This window comes from Lemur catta, chromosome 24 (genome assembly GCF_020740605.2).
Source record: "Lemur catta isolate mLemCat1 chromosome 24, mLemCat1.pri, whole genome shotgun sequence".
NCBI classification, from domain to species: domain Eukaryota; kingdom Metazoa; phylum Chordata; class Mammalia; order Primates; family Lemuridae; genus Lemur; species Lemur catta.
In genome coordinates, this window is record NC_059151.1 from 14428775 (window position 1) to 14454758 (window position 25984).

The 25984-nt window shown below is 43.5% G+C and overlaps 1 protein-coding gene across 3 annotated transcripts in view; it reads right to left on the minus strand.

The window, feature by feature from the left end:
• SLC9B2 (solute carrier family 9 member B2) overlaps window positions 1–20752 on the minus strand; it is a 49106-nt gene extending 28354 nt beyond the window's left edge. For 2 of the 3 annotated variants that reach the window (XM_045536660.1, XM_045536663.1), the window contains exons 1-3: window positions 20653–20752; window positions 9239–9370; window positions 7667–7847 (exon numbers count right to left, since the gene is read on the minus strand). In XM_045536660.1, the coding sequence (XP_045392616.1) occupies window positions 7667–7847; window positions 9239–9328 (271 nt within the window). In that variant the 5' untranslated portion in view covers window positions 9329–9370; window positions 20653–20752. Of the gene's footprint in view, window positions 1–7666; window positions 7848–9238; window positions 9373–20652 lie in introns of those variants that run through there. The other variant, XM_045536661.1, reaches the window with a different exon arrangement.
• Window positions 20753–25984: the final 5232 nt, after the last annotated feature.

A 25984-nucleotide genomic window follows, 5' to 3' on the forward strand; every position in this document is an offset into this window, starting at 1 on the left:
AAATCTGCCTATGCGTTCCTCCCTATCCATTCCCCAGCTCCCTTTGTGCTGCCAGAAGGAAACACTATCTTGAATTTTTTTTTTTTACCATTCCCTTATTTTTCTTTATAATTTTACCACACAAGTATCAGGATTTAACATCATAAAGAGAAACAATCGCTGTCTTTACCCTCTTCACAGGAACGTGAGAGTACCTGAACTATAATCACATTCCAGTATTTTAGTTCTGCCTTGAATTCAACATGACTGTTTCTTCTTACAGTCAATGTTTATTTAGAATTACCTACGTACGAACCTTTTTTTTTTTGATCATCATTCATTATGGCATCTTATAGCTATCATCTTTAGTAGAAGCATTTCTATTAGAATACGAAGTATGTCCCCGTTTGAAAACTTGTAGGCTAAACATAGAAAGTCTCATGGGAAGAACAGTTGGGGTAGACCACTCAAAATTCAAAACTTGTGACCAAAGCAATGCTTGTTAACAGAAGCAACACTAATGAAAGTACTAGCACAGTTAACTCCCCACTGACGTCTGTGTCCTCTACGAGCAGTCGGTCCTTTGCAGCGTAACCCTGAGACCACAGGTCCCGCTTCCAGACGTGGATGCCCCAGGGCGTGTGCTTTACACAGAGAGCGGCGCACAGGAATCTGGTCCACACTGCAGCCCGCTCCGCTAATTAAAAAAAAAAAGTTTTTAAACAAAGGGGAAAGTGTTGGCAGTTTCTGAATCTATACTCTTAGCTGCTACCTCCACGTGTGTAATCTCGCCAGATTGCTTCACGTTGTGGGATGTTTAAGGGTCCCTGAAGCCCCTAAACCCGCTGCTACCTGCACGAAAAGAGGCACTTACAGGGGTTTCAGCTTTTAAACGGTCTCACGTGAGGAAGGCGTTACCTTCAGTTGTAAGGAAGCACATACCAGATCCTTTCGGGGGGGTTGCCTTCACTTGCTATTGCTTAAGGCTACAAAATATTAAGGTGCCAGGAAAAATTATACATAAAAATGCAAATTTGACTTTATACTGACACAGTTCCCCCACTTAGCATTGCAGACGAGCTAGTCCGTGGTGTGGAAACACGCTGCTTCAGAGCCTGCTGTATTTCTCACAGGGATCTGCTGGTAGTAAATTCTTTGTTTTATTGTCTGGAATTATCTTTATCCTCATTTTTATTTTTTTTTTTTGAGACAGAGTCTCACTCTGTTGCCCGGGCTACAGTGCTGTGGCGTCAGCCTCGCTCACAGCAACCTCAAACTCCCGGGCTCAAGCGATCCTCCTGCCTCAGCCTCCCGAGTAGCTGGGACTGCAGGCATGCGCCACCATGCCCGGCTAATTTTTTCTATATATATTTTTAGCTGTCCAGATCATTTCTTTCTACTTTTTTTAGTAGAGACGAGGTCTCGCTCTTGCTCAGGCTGGTCTCGAGCTCCTGACCTCCAGCGATCCTCCCGCCTCGGCCTCCCAGAGTGCTAGGATTACAGGCGTGAGCCACTGCGCACGGCCTATTCTCATTCTTAAAAGATAGTTTTTCTATGTATACCTCAGGTTTACCTCAAAGTCTAGGTTGACAGTTATTTTCTCTCTGTTCCTTGAAAATATTATTCTGTGGTTTTTCTGGCTTTCATTGTTGCTGTTGAGAAGTCTAATTTCAGCTTTTTAAAGAAATTCTTTTTGACCATTTTAAAGATGTTTTTCTTTGATTTTCTGCAGTTTCAGCATGATGTGTTTAGGTGTGGCTTCCTTCTGTTTTGCTTAGGATTTATGAGGTTTCTTTTTTTAATCAGTTCTGGAACATTCTTAGTCTTTATTTCTTCAAATATTTCCTTTTCCCCATCTTCCCCACTATGATTAGGCAGTCACACTCAGTTTCCATGTTGCTAACCCCAGTTTTCTCACTTTTCACACTGTGTAAGCTGCACTCATTCTCGATGATCTGTTCAGATCTATCTGCCAGGTCACCAATTCTCTTTTCACTTAATCTGTTGCTTAGTCTATCCGTTGAGTTTTTAATTTCAATTACTCTATCGTTCATTTCTAGAACTTTAAGGTGATTCTTATTCAGATCTGTTCATTTTCTAAATATCACTTGTTTCATACTCATATTTGCTACCTCCTCTTTAACTTCTTTATATATATCAAAAATATTTTACATTCTGTTTTCTGATGACACACATTATTGAAATCTCTGTTTTCTGTTTCCTTGTGCATGCTGTGAGTTTTAGTTTGTTACAATAGTGAGCTCTTCTTTGGAACCGTATCTGTGGGTTTGTTGGAGCCTTAGACTGAATGAAAGTTTTCCTAGATAGGATTTGAATTTGCTCCTACCATGTGCTTAGAAGCTTGCAATCCGGGACCATCTGAAAATGTTACATACATTTTCTGATTTTTTTCTGTGAAATTGGAGCACAAATAGGGATGAAATTATACATTTTTAGTGGAGATTCTTCTCCTGCCCCAGCCAGCCACTACAGTTGAGAGAAACAGGTTTAGTCGAGGCCCCATCTGCAGGACAGGGTCACCTCAATTTATCATCCCACGGGGTTCCCACTTCGTGTGAGTAAAAGCGAGAATGGCTTCTCCTGTGATCGGTCTCCCTCCGGGGCAGGCTCCAGCTTGGCCTTGCGCCTGGGGCTCTCCAAGTCAGTCTCAAGTTCACTGGGCTTTGGCAGAAACGTCCAGGGTGAAAGCCAGCTCCAGTGCCTGTTCACCACTCCCCGTTTGTTTCTGGTGTCTAATGATTTCCTGGTTTTTTGACAGATCAAAGGTACACTTACAAATTTTTAAACTTTTTTGGATGTTTTCCTTGCTTTAAGTGACAGGATTGTTCATAAAGTTTTGTCTACCATGTTGCTAGAGACTGAGTTCGATGTCCCTTTTTCTAAACCCTCATAGAATTGTTTCAGATTTTCTAGGCTTATGATACTATTGCAATGAAATAACTAAGGGGCCTTCAGTATTTTTCAGTTGGCTATAAGGGGTGAAATTTCAATGCAATATTGGAGGTAGAATGGGAAAGTAGGATTTGCCAGTTACGAAATTCTACTTTATCATAGCATAAACCCAGCTTTATGTTAAATTCAACAAGGCAGAATTAAGTTTTCATTTTCCCATTTCAAGACCACTTTTTAAAAAATCTCTAACTCTCCTTTTTTTCCCATACTTGAAATACAATTAAATACAGAGCAAATGTATGGTTATAAAGTTTCTCTAAATCACATTTTAAATCAGTTAATAATTTACTTCTCATTTATGATTTTGGAAAATCATATTTTCACATGTAAGATTTACTTTTTAAGAAGAACACTTACATGAGCACAAGAAGGAATATAGGACAAAAGTAGTCTTACAAACCTCAGGAACAGAAGTACAGGAAAGTAAATGGTGGGGTGTTTATCTACCACGAACCCCATTTTTCAGGCAGCTTTATGAATAATGATTATAGATTTTTTTAAAATGAGCCTCAAAATCACATCATTCATTATTACCCTTATATTAATCTATATCTTTTATTCTAAATATTTTAATTACAAATGTGCTATATTTTGAATAATAAAAGTTTTTAAAAATAATAAAAAGGACAGAAAAGGTATTAAGTTTTCTGTTGCCTTATCATCTAGTGTATATTTTGGAATCTGATTTTCTCCATGTATTCTGAATAAGGTTGAGATTTTCCTCCACGCTAGTTCAGAACTTTACTTGATTTCATTAAAAACTATCTAGAGTCTAAAGCATAACAATCTATGCTTGGCTTTCACTGTCCCAGCTGAAAGTGGTGAAAATGTCTTCTAGAGCTCACAAATAACATGTTACTATAAAAAATTGAGTCTTATTTTCAGTAAACATAACATCTGCGGGGGTCCATGTATTTACTTCAATGATGCTATCATTCCTTGACAAAATTTTTGAAATTGTCTTTAAATCTGACTTTATAGTAAGACCCAAAACTATGACACTATTGGAAGAAAGCACTGGAAAAAAACTGTGTGACACTGGTCTGGGCAATGACTTTTTTAATATGACCCCAAAAGTACAGGCAACAAAACCAAAAGTAGACAAATGGATTACATCAAACTAAAAAGCTTCTGCACAGCAAAGAAAACAATCCACAGAGTGAAGAGACAATGTATGGAACAGGAGAAAATATATGCAAACCATACACCTTACAAGGAGATAATATCCAAAATACATATAAGAAACTCAAACAACTCAATACCAAGACAACAAATAACCTGATTTAAACATGGGCAAATGGAACTGCAAACTAGTGCAACCTCTATGGAAAGCAATATGGAGATACCTTAAACAGATACAAGTAGACCTACCATTTGATCCAGCAATCCCATTATTGGGCATCTACCCAAAAGAACAAAACACATTCTATAACAAAGATATCTGTACCCAAATGTTTATAGCAGCACAATTCACAATTGCGAAGATGTGGAAACAACCCAAGTGCCCATCAATACATGAGTGGATTAATAAAATGTGGTATATGTATACCATGGAGTACTACTCAGCTATAAGAAACAGTGGTGATATAGCACCTCTTGCATTTTCCTAGAAAGAGTTGGAACCCATTCTAAGTGAAGTATCCCAAGAATGGAAAAATAAGCACCACATGTACTCACCATCAAATTGGTTTCACTGATCATCACCTAAGAGCACATTTAGGAATAACACTGATCAAGTGTCGGGCAGATGTGGGTGGGGGAGGGGATGGGTGTATACATACATAATAAATGCGATGCGTACTGACTAGGGGATGGACACACTTGAAGCTCTGACTTGGGGGTGTGGGGGGGCAAGGGCAATATACGTAACCTAAACTTTTGTACCCCCAAAATATGCTGAAAAAAAGAAAAAAAATGGGCAAACATAGCAATCTATCCTTGAACAAGAAAAAAAAATTAAAAATAAATGGGCAAAGTACTGAACAGACATTTCTCCAAAGAGAATATACAAATGGCCAAAAAATATATGAAAAAAATGTTCAAATACAAATTAAAACCATTGTGAAGTATCACCTCCCACCTGTTAGAATGGCCATTACCAAAAAGACAAAAGATAAGAAGCATTGGTGGGTATGTAGAGAAAAGGGAACCCTTACATGCTGTTGGTGGTAATATAAATTAGCATAACCATTATGCAAAATAGTATGGAGCTTCCTCAAAAAATTGAAAATAGAACTATCGTATAATCGAGCAATCCTAATACTGAGTATATATCAAAAGGAAATTAAATCAGATCTCGCTCCCATGTTCATGGCAGCACTATTCACAACAGCCAAGATATGGACTCAACCTAAGTGTCCACCAATGAATGAATAAAGAAAATGTGGTGTGTATACATATGGAATACTATTCAGCCATAAAACAGAATAAAATCCTGTTATTTGCAACAACATGGATGAACCTGGAGGACATTATTATGCTAAGTGTAATAAGCCAGGCACAGAAAGGCAAATACTGTATGTTTTAGCTCATATGTGGAATCTAAAAAAGTTGATCTCACAGAAATAGTGAATAGAACAATGGTTACCAGAGACTGGGGATGAGAGGGGATGGGGTTATAGAGAAGGGATGGCCAAAGGCTACAAAGTTATAATTAAAGTGCAAGAGTATGTTTGGTATCCTATTGCACGGTAGGGTGACTATAGTCAACAGTATGGTATTTTGTACCTCAAAATAACTAGAAGAGATAATTTTCTGTGTTCTTACCACAAAGAAATGATTAATATTTGAGGTGATAGATATGCTGATTCATTTGATTTGATCATTACACAATGTATACATGTACTGAAACATCACATTCTACCCCCAAATATGTACAATTTTGTGTTAATTAGAAATTAAAATTAATTAATTAATTAAAAAGTGCTCATGGGCTGGACATGGAGGCTCACTCCTATAATCCTAGCATTTTGGGAGGTCGAGACAGGAGGATTGCTTGAACCCAGGAGTTAGAGACAAGCCTGGGCAACAGTTAGATCCCATCTCTACAAAAAATTTTCAAAAATTAGCCAGGTATGGTGGTGCATACCTGTAGTCCCAGCTACTTGGGAGGATGTGACAGGAAGATGATCTGCAACCAGAAGTTTGAGCCTGTAGTGAGCTATGATGATGCCACTGCACTCTAGCCCAGGCAACAGAGCTAGACCCTGTCTCGGAACAACAAAAAAAAAAGAAAGTGAAAAATTGTGGCTAGATTCCAGGCATTCAAGGAATATCAGGGGCACAAGAGTCAATGCCTTGACATGTTGCTACTCTCTGTAGACCTTATATTTGAAGATATATATGTGTGTGTGTGTGTGTGTGTGTGTGTGTGTGTGTGTGTGTGTGTGTATATATATACACATCACTCAAATATATAACCCAAATTTGGGTTGCTGGTCAAAGGATACAAAATTTCAGTTAGACAGGAGAAATAATTTCCAAAAATCTGTTGTACAACATGGTGACTGTAGTTAATAATATGTTGTATTCTTTTTTCTTTTATTGGTATATAATATTTTATATATTTATACATTTTACATATGTGAGTATTTTTTACATGCACTGAATGTATAATGATCAAGTCGGGGTATCTGGGGTATCCATCACCTTGAGTATTTGTCATTTCTGTGTATTGGTTACACTTCAAGTCCTCTCTTCTAGCTACTCTGTGGTGTACAACATTTGGCTGCTAACTGTAGTCAACCCTAGTCTGCTATGGAACATTAGAACCATGTTCTTGAAAAATGCTACAAGAGTGGATATAAGGTGTTCTCACCACAAAAATGATAACTATGTGAGGTAATGCATATGTTAATTAGCTAGAATTAGTCATTTCACAATGTATATATACTTTATAACATCATGTTGTACATGGGAAATACATACTGTTTTATCTGTCAATGTAAAAATAAAATAAAACAAAAATTTTAAATCTCTCTTATAAAAAGGAATAATATCTTCTTAAAGAAAAAACTAGACTGGGCACAGTGGCTCACACCTGTAATCCCAGCACTTTGGCAGGCCAAGGCAGGAGGCTCGTTTGAGGCTAGTCAAGCTGGGGGTGGTCATGTGCACCTGGAGTCCCAGCTGCTACAGGAGGATCACTGGAGCCCAGGAGTTGGAAGTTGTAGTGAGCTATGATCACTCCACTGCACTCCAGTCTGGGCAACAGAGGAGACTTTGTCTCAAAATTAAAATTAAATTAAATTAGCTGAATTGCAAACCAACCCCTTTACTTATAAAATGACAAGTTTTATTTGGAAGTATAAATGGTGCTGTGTTTGCTCAAATATTAGTTGCATGAATTCACAGTAATAACGACCAACATTATGTAGTGCTTTCTATAGCCCTAAAGTAATCCTGTGAAATTGATCAGATATAATACAGGAAACAGCCCTTGATCTCTGTCCTCTTCCCCTTCCCACTGGCTTAAACGGTGGAGACTGCAGTGACTCTGGAAGCTGGGTTGAAGGTGGTAGAGCCCTGTCAGCCTGGGCCCGTGAACGTGTAGAGCAGAGCCAGCTACCGTTGGGAATTGTGCACCGAGTAGTTTTCATGTGCAATAGAAGTAAACTTCTTTTTGTCCTTTAAACCATATTAATTAGACATCTCTCATTAAAACCACATCATCTTTTACCCTCTTTTTCTGAATCCATCCCTACCATTTACATACCGTTTGTTATTACTCTGTCCGGTAAACCATGAGGAGGGCAAGCCAATGTCTGTCTCAGTCTTTGTAAGTGATTTGATTCAGTGGGTGTTTCTTGTAGCTTTTTTTCACTGCTGTTCAATAGGTTACTTCCCTCTGTTGGCTCATTTCCATCTGTACCTTTGAGGTTCATAATTGTCTCCTCCTGTATTTAAAGCAATTTTTAAAATCCTTAAAATTGTATGTTTGCAACACTTTAATAGTTACTGAGTCATCACATTACAATTCAAATTTGCATTACTAACATCAAGGATAGTACTTTATAAGGAAAATACATAATTTTATTATTAGCTATTCAGCTAGTACTTGGAACAAGAACTATGTTAGGAGTATTTAGCACCGTCACTCTTTTTAGTACAGGTTAAGCATCCCTAATCTGAAAATCTGCAATCCAAAATGTTCCAAGAGCTGGGTGCGGTGGCTCACGTCTGTAATCCTAGCACTCTGGGAGGCCGAGGTGGGAGGCTCATTCAAGCTCAGGAATTCGAGACCAGCCTGAGCAAGAGCAAGACCCCATCTCTACTAAAAAAAAAAAAAAAAGAAAGAAACTAGCTGGACAACTAAAAATATATATAAAAAAATTAGCCAGGCATGGTGGCATGTGCCTGTAGTCCCAGCTACTCAGGAGGCTGAGGCAGGAGGACCGCTTGAGCCAGGAGTTTGAGGTTGCTGTGAGGTAGGCTAATGCCACGGCACTCTAGCCTGGGCAACAGAGTGAGACTCTGTCTCAAAAACAAAACAAAACAAAACAAAATATTCTAAGATCTGAAACTTTTTGAGCACCAACATGATGCCACAAGTGGAACATTCCACACCAGACCTCATGTGACTGGTCAGAATCAAAATGCAACTTCGTTGCATGTACAGAATTATTAAAAATATTGTATAAAAGTATCTTTAGGCTATGCATATAAGGTATATATGAAACATAAATTAATTTCATGTTTAGATTTGGGTCCCATTCCTAAGATATCTCATTATGTACATGCAAATATTCCAAAATCCAAAAAAATCTGAAATCTGAAACATTTTTGATCCCAAGCATTTTGGATAAGGTACATTCAACCTGTATTATAAATGCTTGTGTGACACAAAATTTCATTATGTTTTGTAATGCTGAGTTTAAAAATCAGCATATTTAACATATAATTCAGGATATAGTTGGCCCATATACCAAAGTGGTTCAGGAAAAGATAACTAACTGTGGTGAAAATCAATTCACATTCATTCATCTACTTGAATTTAAGCAATACAGAGAGAAGGAAGAAACCAAAGCCATTCTAGGGATTAGGCCAGGAACACAAAGCATTTCAATTTTTCCAGTCTCAGATAGGGCCAGCTGGTAACATCATTAGCTGGGAAAACTGGTAGTCTCACCTTCCCTGGACTGTATGAGTTTGGGGATTAAGAATGGGGAGAATTGTTAATTGAGAGGTAGAGAGTGTAGACACAATTCTATCATAGCTTGAAAATACAGCCGCTTCCTTAAAGAAATGACTGGGATGTTATTTAATGTACATTTGACTATAGATTTACCTGCGTTTCTTGATGCACAGAGGCTGTGTGACTCATCCCTGTGGACGGTTCTGAATCTTCACATTCAATTGCTTTGTCTTCATCCCTCATGATGTATAATTAAGAAGATGATAGAGGGAAGAGGAACAAGATCTGTTTTGAAAGAGAAACAGTATAGATATAGAACAACAATTTGAAAATCTTTGGATTTCAAAGATTTGGGACTATATTATTTCTTCCCTTAGAACTCTGAATGGCTAAAATATTTTTCAATTAGACTATTTTTAACCTTCAATTGCTGATCCTTTGTTTGATTCCAATATATTATCCTCGTTCTTATCTTAGTTCTTAGAAACTACGATCAGGGCTATGGTGGTCGCTTGCTCGTCAATGTGGGCAAATCAAAGATTACCAAAACACAGTCTTTGTCTTCCATAGGTTTACAGTATACCAAGAAAGGTACAATTATACCAAGTGACTAAAACGCCTATAAGGCAGATAGGTTAGCTCAATAAACACCTACTTCAGTCTCTTCTCCGGTGGCTTTCCATGCCAGAGAGGCTGCAAGCCAAATACAGTGCTCTAAATCCTAGTCACTTTTGCAGCTAGAGGTGGCCATATGTCATGGTTCTATGCATGAGACATAAGTGGGAGTCCCTGAGGAGGCCTTTAGAGGATCAGACTTTCTACTCTTTGCCCGCTAATATTTCCTTTTCTCCTTCCTAGAATGTAGATACTGTGTCTGGAGGGCCAGCAGCCATCTTTCACCCATGAGAACAAAAGTCCTATGCTTGGGATAGCGGGTAAGTGAGACAGGAGAAGCTGATTCCTTGATGACATCCTCCAGTTGCTCCCTTAGTCTTGGACTGCCAAGCTTGGAGGTAACTGTTTAAACCCTTATTAGTCAACTTTTTCTTTTTACTAGTAAATAAACTTATTCCTAATACAACAAGTGCAATGAGCATTATGATTAGAGGTACAAACTACAAACTGTGGTAGAACCAAAGAAAAATTTATGTGAGAGAAAGGGAAAATTTAATACAACACATTCGTGAGTGCCTAATATGTGCCAGGCACTATACTAGGCCATAAAGGCAAGGATGAATTGTTTAATAGATAGGACCCCTGCTTCAGGCAATCATTTTCTCAGTTCAACAAAGTGGTAAAAAGTTTGCATTTAAAATTGCAAAGAACATCAAACTCTTTCCACCACTACTACCACCTCCACCTCCACCACCATTTTTCTTCCTTAAAAAACACAATGACAACCAGAATGGCATCTTAAAAAACCTTCAGTTTAGATTGGGCACGGTGGCTCACAAAAGCTGCTCCAGAGAAGAGGGCAGCCCTTGTCAATGAGGGACCTCCTCCGGTGACATCAGTGGTTTCCGGCATGAGTATGCCGCCCGGACCTGGCCAATGAGAGTCAGCTTGGGGTGCTTACTGGAACCATCAGGAAAGAGCTCTCTTTCTGTCGGGGTGACTAAACCTAGACTTGCTGTTGAAAATCACTCTGATCCCCAGGAAAAGGCTTTCAAAGAATTAAGTGACCACAGAGCAAAGCAGAGTTTCACTATGAAAAGAGAGAGAGAAAACTCCAAACTAATAACCACATTGTTGGTACATCTGGAAGCAGCTACTTTTGAGTTAGGTGGGCCAATGAATTCCTTTTATTAAGCCGGTTTGAGTTGGGTTTCTGTCACTTGCCACCAAATGAGTCCTCAGTAAGAACCTTCATAACTGAATTGGCCCTGAAGGATCTCCTGGATAATAACAGATGTTTAGAAAGGTGATTCTGCATCTTCAAGAAAACTGAAAGAAAAAATTATGACTGTATTTTCTGTTTTAGAAGGCATTAAAATACACAGTACAATTTAGAAATTTTCTTTACAGAGGATGTTAAACTAAACAGAAATTTTGTATTCAATAAAATGGGGTCAGTCATCCAGAAAATTAATTTAGTGAAATGTTTTGTTTTTCAACAGTGCTGGTAAAACGAAATATTGTAGGTAATGTACATTAATTATTTTTTCATTGTATTCATGGCAGTCTTTTAAAATCCAAACACTAAACTACTTCTTTGATACTGGGGAAGGTTCAAGACAGCTATTAAGAATTTATCTGAGATGTGGGGTGTCTGGGATGGAAAAATTGAAAAGTGGGGGAAATACAGAGAAACTAGATGATTTCTAAGTAACTAGGAATCATAGATTAATGTAATAATAAAAGTTGGGAAGGCCTTTAGAATTTACCTAGTCCTATCTCTTTAATATTCAAATGAGAAAACTAAAGCCTAGAGAAGCTAAATATTAATAGCTCTTCTAATACAGCCAATATCAGCCAAGCTTCATAGTAAAACTGTATAAAAATTTGTAAAATGATAGTTCTTTAATCTGTATCTTTGATTTCATGCCATTTCTAGCAAATCACTACGTATTTTTCAGTTTCTGCTACAATATTTTGTTCAAAATCCCATTCAAATATGCTTATATTCAATTGTAAGTTTGAAAACACATTCCAAAAGCAAACATGAGTATTTTTATTTTCTACCTTACATCATCTTTAGCTTTACTCTCTCTATTGTTGCAAATGTTATGGAGTTTATTATAAGCAAAAAAGTTATTAATCCATTTAGGTTGTATAACATTGGTGGAACCGGCAGCTTTCTGATTTCAAGATTGTTCTTTTTGAAGCACCAAAGGAGGCAAGAAAAGCTTCGTCTTTCTCTACTGCACCCCTTTTAATAAAAGGATTTGTTCTGTAAAATTTGGATTCGGTCAAAAGGCTGTACTTAAGGACCTAGCAGGCCACACTTGGCCTTAAGGCCGCAGGTCCCCACCCGCACAGGAAGGCATGAGTTCGTGCCCATACACAGAAATGATGGATATTTTTTTCTGCTTCTCAATCAAGATAGTGCCTTATTTATTTATTTTAAGACGGCATTAGTTCAATAAGGACTCAAGAAGATACACAGAGAAGCCTGGCGAGAAGTCCTCAGTGTGACTTGGGGGTGGGGTGCGGGGGCGAAAGAGGCTGCAGGTGCGGGCCCAGGACAGGAATGCAAAGGGACCGGGGCACACGGTTTGGATCGTGGGGAAGACGGACGGCTGGACACAGCAGGAGAGGCTGGATTTCAGGACGCTGCCTCCTCCGAGCAGGGTCTGGAAGGCGCGTTTTCCCAGGGGCCGCCCCGCACCGGGGACGCGGCCCGGGCTCCGGGGGGACCGTGACCGGCTCTCGGCGGCCCCTGCCCTGCGCACGGCCAAGGACGCGCCCGGGACGGCATCGGCCCACCCTTGGCCTTATTCTCGGTGCCGTCCGGCCCAATTCTAAATCTGTCAACTTTTTCTCCATCCACAACGCTTAGTTTCTTTGCCAGCAGCGCGGGGCCTGGAGTCTCGTTGCGTGTTCTGCCCGCAGGACGCCTTCCCCGGGCGGCGGGACGTGTCTCCGCCCCGCAGTTCCACGGTCACCTGCGGACCCCCCGGGCACAGCTGGCGGAAGCCGGCCCTGGGCCGTGCGCGGACCCAGGGGGTGGGGACGGCCCTGCGGCCCAGGATTCCCCGGCAGAGTGTCTGCTCGGCCTTGGCTGGGACGTCCTCGCTGGGGCTCGGATGGAGCTCCGAGTCTAGGTGGCAGCTGGGACAGTGTCCAAGATAATGCATGATTTAAACTCATACACAACCCTTATTAGAAGAAAAAAGTGGCCCGTTTCAAATGGCAAAATCTTGTAGATCTCATGAATTCAGTAAATAACATGAATTTAATCAAAGTCGTATAACTCAAACACAGATTTCGGTAGAAGAGTGAGGTCTGACCTAAGTTAAGGGACTTGGCTGTTATGACTGTTGGCAATGCCCACTCATAGGCTAGTAGGTCAGGTGTTTTCTAAAAACATATGCAAAGGCTGTAGACCATTCATGCTCTTCTTCAGTATACCCAACATTTAGAATTTCCTACGGGACTGATTCACATACTTAGAAACTATCTTGGCTTAATTTGAACTTTATTTTCCAGTATTAGGGACATATACCACCAAAATTATAAGCTGTGAACTTGAAAAAAATTTCTTTAATCTTTCCTCCACACTTGAGAGAAAACTATACTTAACAGATCAAGAATATGAGTGGTTTTCTGTAAGTAAACAGAAAAAAAAGTCTGTTACCAGTAGTTGCCTTTGGGAAGGGAAATGGAATTGCAGTGGTTGGACTTTCATTTTTATTTTCTGTATTGTTAAGATATCGTAAGATTTTCTGGCCGAGCACGGTGGCTCACGCCTGTAATCTTAGCACTCTGGGAGGCCTACGCAGGAGGATTGCACGAGGTCAAGAGTTTGAGACCAGCCTGAGCAAGAGCGAGACCCCGTTTCTACTAAAAATAGAAAGAAGTTATCTGGACAGCTAAAAATATATATAGAAAAAAATTAGCCAGGCATGGTGGCGCATGCCTGTAGTCCCAGCTACTCGGGAGGCTGAGGCAGGAGGATCGCTTGAACCCAGGAGTTTGAGGTTGCTGTGAGCTAGGCTGATGCCACGGCACTCTAGCCTGGGCAACAGAGCAAGACTCTGTCTCAAAAAAAAAAAAAAAGATTTTCTTATGCAATTTTAAATACATTTAAAAATAACCTATGCAGTTCTTAAAGCTTTAGAGAAATGAAATGATCTAGGTTTCCTTGCTAATATTTTTCATAGATACATTGTAGTGATTTGATTTGAGGTAACTTAATTCTACCTGCCACAATTTAAGGTCATTTTTTGTTTTTGCAGTTTTTGAAAAAGATGGAGAACTGCCTAGAATCATCTACAGTAGTAGTTTTTAGATATTTTTAAGCCAAATATCTTTCATCAAATCCTACAGATGGAACAGATGACGGTGGAACTGCAAGAGCCCTGTAAATCCAACGCTGTTCCCGGAAACACTTCTGTAAATATGCTTTCACACACAGGAAGATATTCGTTAAATCAGCCTTCTCTTTTTCAGGTTATCTTACTAATCTAAATGTTTTTAAATGCTTTCTGTAATATTCCAGAGGAAATGAAAGAACTGTCAATTTGCACATGTCCACAGGGTCTTAGTCAAGTAAAATATGCTTACTGCTTTCCTTTCAATTACGGCTAAAAGATCATTGCACGGATAAAGACTGGTAATGCTTGTTATTTGTTGTTTGTAATACGGACAGACTGACATTTAATGGGGTAATCTTATTAAGAATTTACACATACTGCTTGCTATGGTTTGAATGCTTGTGTCCCTCCAAAATCCCTATGTTAGAACTCAACCCCCAAGGTGAGGGTATCAAGAGGTAAGGCCTTTGGGGAAGTGATGAAGGCCGCAGGTTCCCCACCCCTAAGAGAAGGCATTAGTTTGTGCCTATACACAGAAATGACAGATTTTTTCTACTTCTCAATCAAGGTAGTGCATTATTTAAACTGATACAGAACACTTATGAGAAAAAAAACTGTGGCCTGTTTCAAATGGCAAAATTAAGTCACCAGTGCTTCACCTTCATGCAGGGAATTAGGGCCCTTATAAAAGAAGTTGAAAGGGGCCGGGTGCGGTGGCTCACGCCTGTAATCCTAGCACTCTGGGAGGCTGAGGTGGGAGGATCACTCAAGGTCAGGAGTTCAAGACCAGCCTGAGCAAGAGCGAGACCCTGTCTCTACTAAAAATAGAAAGAAATTATCTGGCCAACTAAAAATATATATAGAAAAAATTAGCCGGGCATGGTGGCGCATGCCTGTAGTCCCAGCTACTCGGGAGGCTGAGGCAGGAGGATCGCTTGAGCCCAGGAGTTTGAGGTTGCTGTGAGCTAGGCTGACGCCATGGCACTCACTCTAGCCGTGCAACAGAGCAAGACTCTGTCTCAAAAAAAATAAATAAATAAAAGAAGTTGAAAGGAGCAGCCTAGGCTCTTTTGCTCTTTCCCGTCCATGTGAGGACATAGCCTTCAACCCTTCCTCCACGTGAGGATGCAGCAAGGTGCCAGTCTGCAAGCAAAGAGCAGACATCAAATCTGCTGGCACCTTGATCTTGGCCTTCCCAACCTCCAGAATGGTGAGAAATACATTTCTATTACTTATAAATTATTCATTTTGTGGTATTTTGCGATAGTAGCACAAATGAACTAACACATTGCTGGAGTACTCTACCTGCTGTATTCATGCCTTTGAAAAAGCATCACCATGATTGTTCATTAAATATTCTATGAGGTAATAATAACAATCTCCCGCCTTTGGTGTTCATCCTTTCATGTGTTGAAAGTATAAGCTTTCAGTCTCATACTGAACATACTGAACATATAGAAACATTCTAGCTTCTGGATTCTGCTTATCAACTCTGATCAAATGCTCATTTCCTGAAAGGAGCCCCACGCAGCAGTAAGGAATTCAGATCAGGCTGCAGAGCAGGGCTTACAGCTTTTTGTCAGAAGTAAATTACTGAAATGACTAAGAATATTTCCCTGAATGAGAACTACCTTATCTGAGAGTGTTGGCTGTGTCAACTGCAGGGGCCAAGTTACCAAACAACTGCTATTTTATTTTGTTAACTGACCTAGTGATTTGGTTGACTCACCATGAAGTAAAACACTGTATAATGAGATATGAATAAAAGGAAATTATCCCTAAGAAGGGACCCAGTACTTGCTTCACTCCTTTCTATTCTCTCTGCCTACTGAGGGCAAATGTACTTATTGAAAGTTTAAAATATTTTTTCTAGGCCTACTAAAATCAGAATCTCCAGAGATGGAATTGCCCCTGTGTGTGGCAGACATGACTTATTGCCTACCTAAATGCCATTTGTTCAGGTATGCCAGTGGGTCCCTTCCCCAGCCCTAGGGATATATTATGATTGGTCTAAATCATTCTCTGTCACACCATGCCTCTTTGCCACCTGTTGGTTTAGGGATGAGCATGCTTCAATTCTTGCCAGTGGAATTTGTCAGCAAGGCTATTGGGGGCCACTGGGTAAGATTTTCCTTCCTAATAAAAAGACAGAGAGGGAGGAGGAAAAATCTCCCCTCTTCTGTCTTCAAATGCTCATGTACGTGTGGTGGGGGAGAGGACTTGTGGTTGTGGACCGTACTTCTCAGAAACAATCCTAGCAGCCGTCATTCACCTATGGAGAAAAGTTAAAATTAGGTAATCACAGAAAGCAACCCACAACCCTGCTGTCACTGAACTGTTGAACAAACCCTGGACTCACTTACTTTCAGACATCTTGTTGTATGAGAAAGTAAATTTGTATTTTTGAAGGGACTTTTGGTTGAATATCCTATTATTTGCAGCCAAAAGCATCCTAACCAATATAACAGGTGACTCTGATGCAGAACCAGCTCTGAGAAGCTCTGATGAGGAACCTCTGCCTTCTCTCTCCCTAGCTTCTCGGTATGTGCAGAATCTTCACAGAGAATGAACAATCAGAACAATGCTGCTGTCTTCGAATTTCTCAAAAATGTCCAGAAAATAACATTTTAGAAGCTAAATATTAGTGCTGAGGTTTTCATTGCCATTCTTTTAGTCAACAGAAATTATATAAATTAAAAGATTACATATTTCTCCTCCTCTACCCCCCAAAGTTCAATTGTAATAACTGAACTCGGACCCATAAACATTTGATTGTTTTCTAAATTTCTACTCATGAAACAAACAAAACAACAACAATAACAAAGCACCACTATCAATGCTGCCTGGAGTTTCATTTTTCGTTTTTTCCACTTGGTGAAATTCTATTATTAATAATAGTAGTCATTCAAAATCGAACCTTCTCAATTAGTCACCTTCTCAGTTAGTATTACCTAACTCCATACAGACAAACTCTCTCCCTCTTTTCTCTGAGTATTCATTCATTCATTTAATAAACACCTAGTAAGCTCTTGCTATGTTCTAGCCCTTGTGCTGGGGATTCAGAAGTGAACAGTCTTACATAGTTCCTATGCTCAGAGCTTGCAATCTAGTCAGAGAATGCTAGAAAATTCCTAAGCAATTATAATAAATTATGGGAAGTTTCAATTTTAGAAACCTGAGATGGCAACCCCATCCCTTAATAATCAGTGAAGTGTACTGAACTTTGCTGGGTTTCTGTGGTGTACAAGGGACAAGAGATACAAAGATGACTAAGATGCAGTCTCTGTCTTTCAAGGGAGGGACAGAGAAAGGTATGTGTTCACCAAACTAGTTTCCTCTGCTGCCCAGGCCCGTGGGTGACACTTCCCAGTTTCCCTCGTAGGTCAGTGTGGCACGCGACTGAGATCTGGCCAATGGGATGTGGGCATAAACGATGACTGTAATTTCTAGTCCTTGTCCATGAGAAACCCCTCACATAATCCTCCATATATGCTCTCTTTTTCTGTCTATTGCCTGGAAACTAAGGACTTCAGAGTCTCAGGGGATGGCAAAGCCATAATATAAAAGGAATTTGGGTTCCTGAATCTCTAGGTAGAAGGCCACCAACCGAACACCTCACTGGACTTGACATGAATAAGAAATAAGCTTGTGCAGTGTTTAGCTACTGAGATTTTGGACTTTATCTGTTGCAGCAGCTAGTACTGTCTTAATTTAATTATGATGTGAGAAGTGTAGGCACGGAGTTAAACAGGAGTGGAGGACACATTGCCCTGCGTGGCTGGGGTCAGACGATGCCGTGATCAAGATCTGAAAGATGAATTACACTTGTAAAGAAACTAGAGAAGACCATTCCAGGCAAAAACAAAACCCCCACATAAGCCAAGAATAAGCTGTGAAAAGGAAGGTACATATAGGGAATTCTGCGCACATTTGTATTAACTAAAGCATAACATGCAAGAAGTGGCACAACGGGAAGAAAACGCAGATGAAAACCTTCAGTGTAAATCTTTGAGCTGTTGCTTCCTAGTTGGGACATTTGGGACAAGTTTCTTCATCTGCAGAATGGCAACAATGCCCGTGTCCCCCAAATCTTAAGACAGTGCCAAGTACACCATGGATTCCCAACATAGTACCCCAACTCCTTTATTTTCCTTTTATAAGACATTCTTTGAGAAAGGCACCATGCATGTGCTACACTGAAGAGCAGCGGTTAGGGACACTAGTAAATTCAAACTCTTCAGTCTGTCATATAAGGCACAGAAAAGCAAATTAAAAATTAATTTCTTTAAAAAGGTAATTTTATTATGTTGATAAGACATACTTAATAATTTTATAAGGCTGTTAAAAATTCTAGAATTTATCATAATTGTAGTTTCCTTAACTTTTTTTTTTTTTTTTTTTTTTTGAGACAGAGTCTCATTCTGTTGCCTGGGCTAGAGTGCCATGGCGTCAGCCTCGCTCACAGCAACCTCAAACTCCTGGGCTCAAGTGATCCTCCTGCCTCAGCCTCCTGAGTAGCTGGGACTACAGGCTCAGGCCACCATGCCTGGCTAATTTTCTTTTTTCTATCAGGCTAATTTTTTCTATTTTTGGTAGAGATGGGTCTCACTCTTGCTTAGGCTGATCTTGAACTCCTGAGCTCAAGCGATCCTCCCACCTTGGCCTCCCAGAGTGCCAGGATTGATTACAGGTGTGAGTCATTGCACCTAGCCTCAACATGTTTGACACACGCCTATAAAATACGGAGAACACTCCCTCATTACACAAGTGCATATACAGACAGCTCCATTTTCCCACATACTGTGTGTCCCGGCTTTGTGTGACAAAGGTATAAACCCCTTCCCCCAGAGGAAAAACATGTTCTATCACTGAAGTTTGTATTGTACCTAAGAGAAAGCAGCATACAGATTATCACCAGGACTAATAAATAATAGGTTGACAATCTCATGTTACAGAAAATATTTTGTAAATATTTCTAAAGGAAGAAATGTTTCACATTATACTCGTAAAGCAAGAGACTTTCCAGATCTAGTCTCTAGGTAATAAACAAATGCCTTCAGGGGCCAGGCAGGCAGTAGGCAATGTGGGACCTGTGGCAAGTGGAGGGGGCCTCGCCAGATTAAAGGCATTCGAATTACCACGGATCTCCAGATCTAATCTCACGGTTTCATTTCCCAACTAAAGCAACTGAAGACATTAGGTTTAGGTAACTCTTAGAGGCCACATAAAAGCACATTAGTCAGAGTCAATGCAGAAATAGAAACCATTCCAGGTATTTTAAGCAGAAAGAGATTTTATACAGGGAATTAAGTGCCCATGAGATTGTTAAAGGGCTAGAAGTATAGGGCTGAGGCTGAGCCCCCAGGAATGACTTCTAGAACACTAGCAACTGAACCATCAAGGAATGTACCATTTTTGCCACCATCAGGAAACTCCACAGGCAGGGCCTATGGAGTTCAAGAACACCACTGTAGCTGTGACCTAGAAACTGTTTAGGCAGCGAACGCAGAATATGTTCACCACCTCCCTCAACTGCCTCCCGACAGCCACAGGGCTGGTAATTCAACACAGCAGCGCTGGGTCTGGCTGTCCCCGCTGCTGAGCAGCCCCCAGCACACACAGTTCTGGAGACTAGACAATGGCATCTCCTGCAGAAAACAGCCAAAAAGCCAGGAGGACAGCCTCTGCCTCACCCTGCCTCTGAAGTCTCAGGGAAGTCATCTACTTGCCAGACCCTAATTTTCCATCCAAAACTCTAGCTGGAAGGGAGTCTGGAAAATGTTTATAGCTTTCCAATTTCTGCTGTACAAGAAGATGCACTAGAAACAGGCAGGAATAGATGTGAGTGCCAACTTCCACATTCAGCCCAGGACTAAGATCTAGATCACCGACTGTTTTCTACTTATTCTGTAATACCTTCTACAGAAGTCCTCAAAAAAAAAAAAAAAGGCAACGTGTAGTCAACAGGATTATAATTCCAAAGACCTTCATTATCTTAGAAAATGGACTACGTGGTTCAGTCACCGTGCTCACGGTATCAGTGCAGCATGAATCGCACTACCTAATTACTGCACCTGTTTAGGTGTAACTCTGGTCCGCTGGATTCTGAACTCCTGTGTGATAGAAACTGTATTTAATTCATATTCGCATCTCCTGTCCCCATGGCAACCTGGCACAAAGAAGACACACAGGCACTTGCTTAATGGAAATGTTTCATTCCTGACTTTCAGGGAAAGTGAACGAGAATTTCACGGGCAGCGGCAACGACTGCGGGGTGGAGGCCCCGTACGCGGGGGCTGGGGAAGAGGTTTCAGCCTTCCGGCGGGAACAGGCTGATTTCTTGCCAGGAGGGTAGAGGAAAGAGCGGCTTCCTGCTGCTGACCTCTTGCGGCAGCAAATCCCACCCGAGTCTAGAGTGAGGCAAGGCTGAGATAAGCGGGTCCCGGTAGGTGAGAGGCCGCCGCCCCACCGCGCGCTCTCCGCAGGCGGCGCTGTCTCCGGGCAGCAGGGTCCGAGGCGTCTCCGAGCCTCCAAAAGCAAGCCCTGGGGCTGCCTTGAGAACCAAAGCACAGGCAAACGGGAGTTACTCACCCCGGCATCTGACGACAGCACACACACGCGCGCACACACGCATGCACACACGGGCAGGGCCGGGTCCTCGCCCCGCTCTCCGGCCCCCCGGGGCGTGCAGGGTTCCCGCCGCGGGCGCCGCTTCCTTTACCCTCGGCGTCTCCGGGGCTCCCGGCGGGCAGTGCCGGCGGGGTCGGCTCAGCTCCGTCCTGGCGATTAGGAAGCGGCACAAAGGCCGGCAGAGCTCGGAGGCTGCGACGGTCACAGATACCCGCGGGAGCAGCGGCGCCGGGCGTCGGCGGCCCCGCCTTCCGCGCACCCCCGCCCGGCGGCCCCGCCGCGGGAGGTCCGGCCCGCAGGGGCCGCGGGAGCCGCGGGGGCCTCAGGGGCGGGCCCGGGCCGGTCCCCGCGCCGCGGCTTTCGGGTCGCGCGGCGGCGGCACGGGGGGCGCAGGGCCCACCGCGGCACAGTCCCCGGGACCTCGGAGCGGCACCGCGCGGCCTTCCAGGTGCTGCTTCTGCCTGAGCGGCCCCGTGGACCCCCGGCGCCAGCACGAGCGCGTTCCCCGGGCGGGCGCGGCCCCGCGCCGGGCCTGTCGCCGTCGCCGCGAGCCGGGGCGCGGGCAGCCGCGCGGCCTCGGGCGGGTCCCCACCGCGGCCGCGGGCCGTGCGCCCCCCGCGTAGCCGGCGCGGCGGGAGGCGGCGTTCTCTCCTCGGGTGGCCGGGGCAGTGAGACTCGTTCAGCCCCTCTCACCGTTTCTTTAACACGTGCCTTCCCTGCTGTGTTGTTTTAGCTCTCACACCTTCCATGTGCAGTGTGACTACTTTAATTTTCACCTCCATTTTTGCCCCTTCCCTTCCTGCGTCCCCCTGTGCGTGCACCTGTGTGTGCGTCTTACCTGTTCACTCCTTTAACCAAGTGCCAGATTTAATCACCGCCCTTCAGGCAAGAAGTATTGGCCTCAAATACATTTCTCCGCCAGACAGAAACCGCTCATCCTCCTCTCTCAGGCCCTCCCTTGTGCTGAACCGAGGTTCCAGCCAACACTCTTCTTCAGAGCATCTAAACGGTGTATTTTCCTAAACCAAACTTTTCCTCTCCTAAAGCTTGCAAAAATTTCTGCGGACGTCCAGCTTCCTCTTACCACAGGAATGAAATATATTTTTCCTTTTCTTTCAGTCTTATGATCTTCATGATGCATCACTTGATTTGATTAACCTGACTTTGGAGAACATTGATTTTTTTTTTTTTTGGTTTAGGTTCTACTTTGCTTTTATTGCTTATGTTTATAAAGTTTTATAGTCTATGGTTGGCTCTGAGAAGACTCAGAGCATTTGCTAATGTTAGAATCCATTTTGTAGAGTTCACTGTGTGTTTATTTGAAATTCATTTGTTCATAGCTGTACATATACACGTATACCTGCTCACAGCATAAAGTATTTCATGATAGACTTGCAAGCTTTAGTGTTAAGAAACCCGTCATTCAGCCCAACTCCCTAATTTCATAAACCAGAAAATTAAAATCCAAGATAAGTTGGGTGACTTGGTCTATGTCACAAATGAAGCTATCCATGATCCAGTAGTGGAATACCTGGTCCAGCACTCCAGAGCAAATTTTATAATCAATGGAATCTTCCAGAATGCTAGTCGAAGTATCCTTTGCTGTGAATTTTAACTCACCTTCAGAATCAACTGTGTGATATTCTTCCTCAGATATGAAACATTATCGTTCTGTCAACGGAAAAAAAGCCAAACTATTTTAAAGATTATTCTGAGCCAAATTTGAGGACCATGACCCGGAGGCATGCCCAAGAGGCCTTGAGCAAGTGGACTCGCTGTGGCTGGGTTACAGTTTGGTTTTATACATCTCAGGGAGACAGGGGTTACAGGTAAAGTCATAAATCAATACGTGGGAAGCATACATTGGTTTGGCCCCAAAAGGTGGGCCATCTCCGAAGCAGGGCTTCAGAGGTTATAGGTGGGTTTGAAGATTCTTTGGCTAAAGAGGTGAAGCTTTGTCTAAAGGCTTGGAATGTTTTAACATAGTTGCTGTTTTTCAGAGATGAGCCACCGGACATATACTTTTACATATACTTGTGTCCTAAATTGAGGCTCTGTAGGTTTGTCTTGCATACCCTTAGGCCAGTTAATGGGTTACAAAGGATGTCCCCAAGAAGGGAGGGGGCATGATAAGGCATGTCTGACCTCCCTCCTCCTAGCAGGCAATTTAGTTTTAGGATATTCCTTTGGCCATGAGGGGGTCCATTTAGTCAGCTGGTGGGGGGAGGGGGGGAGCCTTAAAACTTTTAGTTTACACTTCATTGTCCATTTCAAAATTTTCCTTGTTAACGTTAAGGTTCTAGGAAAAAAGGCTAAGAATAACTGCTTATTTATTGAGTTTCTTTCTTTCTTTCTTTCTTTCTTTTTTTTTTTTTTAGCCAAGTGCTCACTCTATTGCCTGGGGTAGAGTGCAGTGGCATCATCATAGCTCACTGCAACCTCAAATTCCTAGGCTGAAGCGATCTTCCTGCCTCAGCCTCCTGAGTAGCTGGGACTACAGGCTCAGGCCACCATGCCTGGCTAATTTTCTTTTTTCTATCAGGCTAATTTTTTCTATTTTTGGTAGAGATGGGTCTCACTCTTGCTTAGGCTGATCTTGAACTCCTGAGCTCAAGCGATCCTCCCACCTTGGCCTCCCAGAGTGCCAGGATTGATTACAGGTGTGAGTCATTGCACCTAGCCTCAACATGTTTGACACACGCCTATAAAATACGGAGAACACTCCCTCATTACACAAGTGCATATACAGACAGCTCCATTTTCCCACATACTGTGTGTCCCGGCTTTGTGTGACAAAGGTATAAACCCCTTCCCCCAGAGGAAAAACATGTTCTATCACTGAAGTTTGTATTGTACCTAAGAGAAAGCAGCATACAGATTATCACCAGGACTAATAAATAATAGGTTGACAATCTCATGTTACAGAAAATATTTTGTAAATATTTCTAAAGGAAGAAATGTTTCACATTATACTCGTAAAGCAAGAGACTTTCCAGATCTAGTCTCTAGGTAATAAACAAATGCCTTCAGGGGCCAGGCAGGCAGTAGGCAATGTGGGACCTGTGGCAAGTGGAGGGGGCCTCGCCAGATTAAAGGCATTCGAATTACCACGGATCTCCAGATCTAATCTCACGGTTTCATTTCCCAACTAAAGCAACTGAAGACATTAGGTTTAGGTAACTCTTAGAGGCCACATAAAAGCACATTAGTCAGAGTCAATGCAGAAATAGAAACCATTCCAGGTATTTTAAGCAGAAAGAGATTTTATACAGGGAATTAAGTGCCCATGAGATTGTTAAAGGGCTAGAAGTATAGGGCTGAGGCTGAGCCCCCAGGAATGACTTCTAGAACACTAGCAACTGAACCATCAAGGAATGTACCATTTTTGCCACCATCAGGAAACTCCACAGGCAGGGCCTATGGAGTTCAAGAACACCACTGTAGCTGTGACCTAGAAACTGTTTAGGCAGCGAACGCAGAATATGTTCACCACCTCCCTCAACTGCCTCCCGACAGCCACAGGGCTGGTAATTCAACACAGCAGCGCTGGGTCTGGCTGTCCCCGCTGCTGAGCAGCCCCCAGCACACACAGTTCTGGAGACTAGACAATGGCATCTCCTGCAGAAAACAGCCAAAAAGCCAGGAGGACAGCCTCTGCCTCACCCTGCCTCTGAAGTCTCAGGGAAGTCATCTACTTGCCAGACCCTAATTTTCCATCCAAAACTCTAGCTGGAAGGGAGTCTGGAAAATGTTTATAGCTTTCCAATTTCTGCTGTACAAGAAGATGCACTAGAAACAGGCAGGAATAGATGTGAGTGCCAACTTCCACATTCAGCCCAGGACTAAGATCTAGATCACCGACTGTTTTCTACTTATTCTGTAATACCTTCTACAGAAGTCCTCAAAAAAAAAAAAAAAGGCAACGTGTAGTCAACAGGATTATAATTCCAAAGACCTTCATTATCTTAGAAAATGGACTACGTGGTTCAGTCACCGTGCTCACGGTATCAGTGCAGCATGAATCGCACTACCTAATTACTGCACCTGTTTAGGTGTAACTCTGGTCCGCTGGATTCTGAACTCCTGTGTGATAGAAACTGTATTTAATTCATATTCGCATCTCCTGTCCCCATGGCAACCTGGCACAAAGAAGACACACAGGCACTTGCTTAATGGAAATGTTTCATTCCTGACTTTCAGGGAAAGTGAACGAGAATTTCACGGGCAGCGGCAACGACTGCGGGGTGGAGGCCCCGTACGCGGGGGCTGGGGAAGAGGTTTCAGCCTTCCGGCGGGAACAGGCTGATTTCTTGCCAGGAGGGTAGAGGAAAGAGCGGCTTCCTGCTGCTGACCTCTTGCGGCAGCAAATCCCACCCGAGTCTAGAGTGAGGCAAGGCTGAGATAAGCGGATCCCGGTAGGTGAGAGGCCGCCGCCCCACCGCGCGCTCTCCGCAGGCGGCGCTGTCTCCGGGCAGCAGGGTCCGAGGCGTCTCCGAGCCTCCAAAAGCAAGCCCTGGGGCTGCCTTGAGAACCAAAGCACAGGCAAACGGGAGTTACTCACCCCGGCATCTGACGACAGCACACACACGCGCGCACACACGCATGCACACACGGGCAGGGCCGGGTCCTCGCCCCGCTCTCCGGCCCCCCGGGGCGTGCAGGGTTCCCGCCGCGGGCGCCGCTTCCTTTACCCTCGGCGTCTCCGGGGCTCCCGGCGGGCAGTGCCGGCGGGGTCGGCTCAGCTCCGTCCTGGCGATTAGGAAGCGGCACAAAGGCCGGCAGAGCTCGGAGGCTGCGACGGTCACAGATACCCGCGGGAGCAGCGGCGCCGGGCGTCGGCGGCCCCGCCTTCCGCGCACCCCCGCCCGGCGGCCCCGCCGCGGGAGGTCCGGCCCGCAGGGGCCGCGGGAGCCGCGGGGGCCTCAGGGGCGGGCCCGGGCCGGTCCCCGCGCCGCGGCTTTCGGGTCGCGCGGCGGCGGCACGGGGGGCGCAGGGCCCACCGCGGCACAGTCCCCGGGACCTCGGAGCGGCACCGCGCGGCCTTCCAGGTGCTGCTTCTGCCTGAGCGGCCCCGTGGACCCCCGGCGCCAGCACGAGCGCGTTCCCCGGGCGGGCGCGGCCCCGCGCCGGGCCTGTCGCCGTCGCCGCGAGCCGGGGCGCGGGCAGCCGCGCGGGCTCGGGCGGGTCCCCACCGCGGCCGCGGGCCGTGCGCCCCCCGCGTAGCCGGCGCGGCGGGAGGCGGCGTTCTCTCCTCGGGTGGCCGGGGCAGTGAGACGCGTTCAGCCCCTCTCAC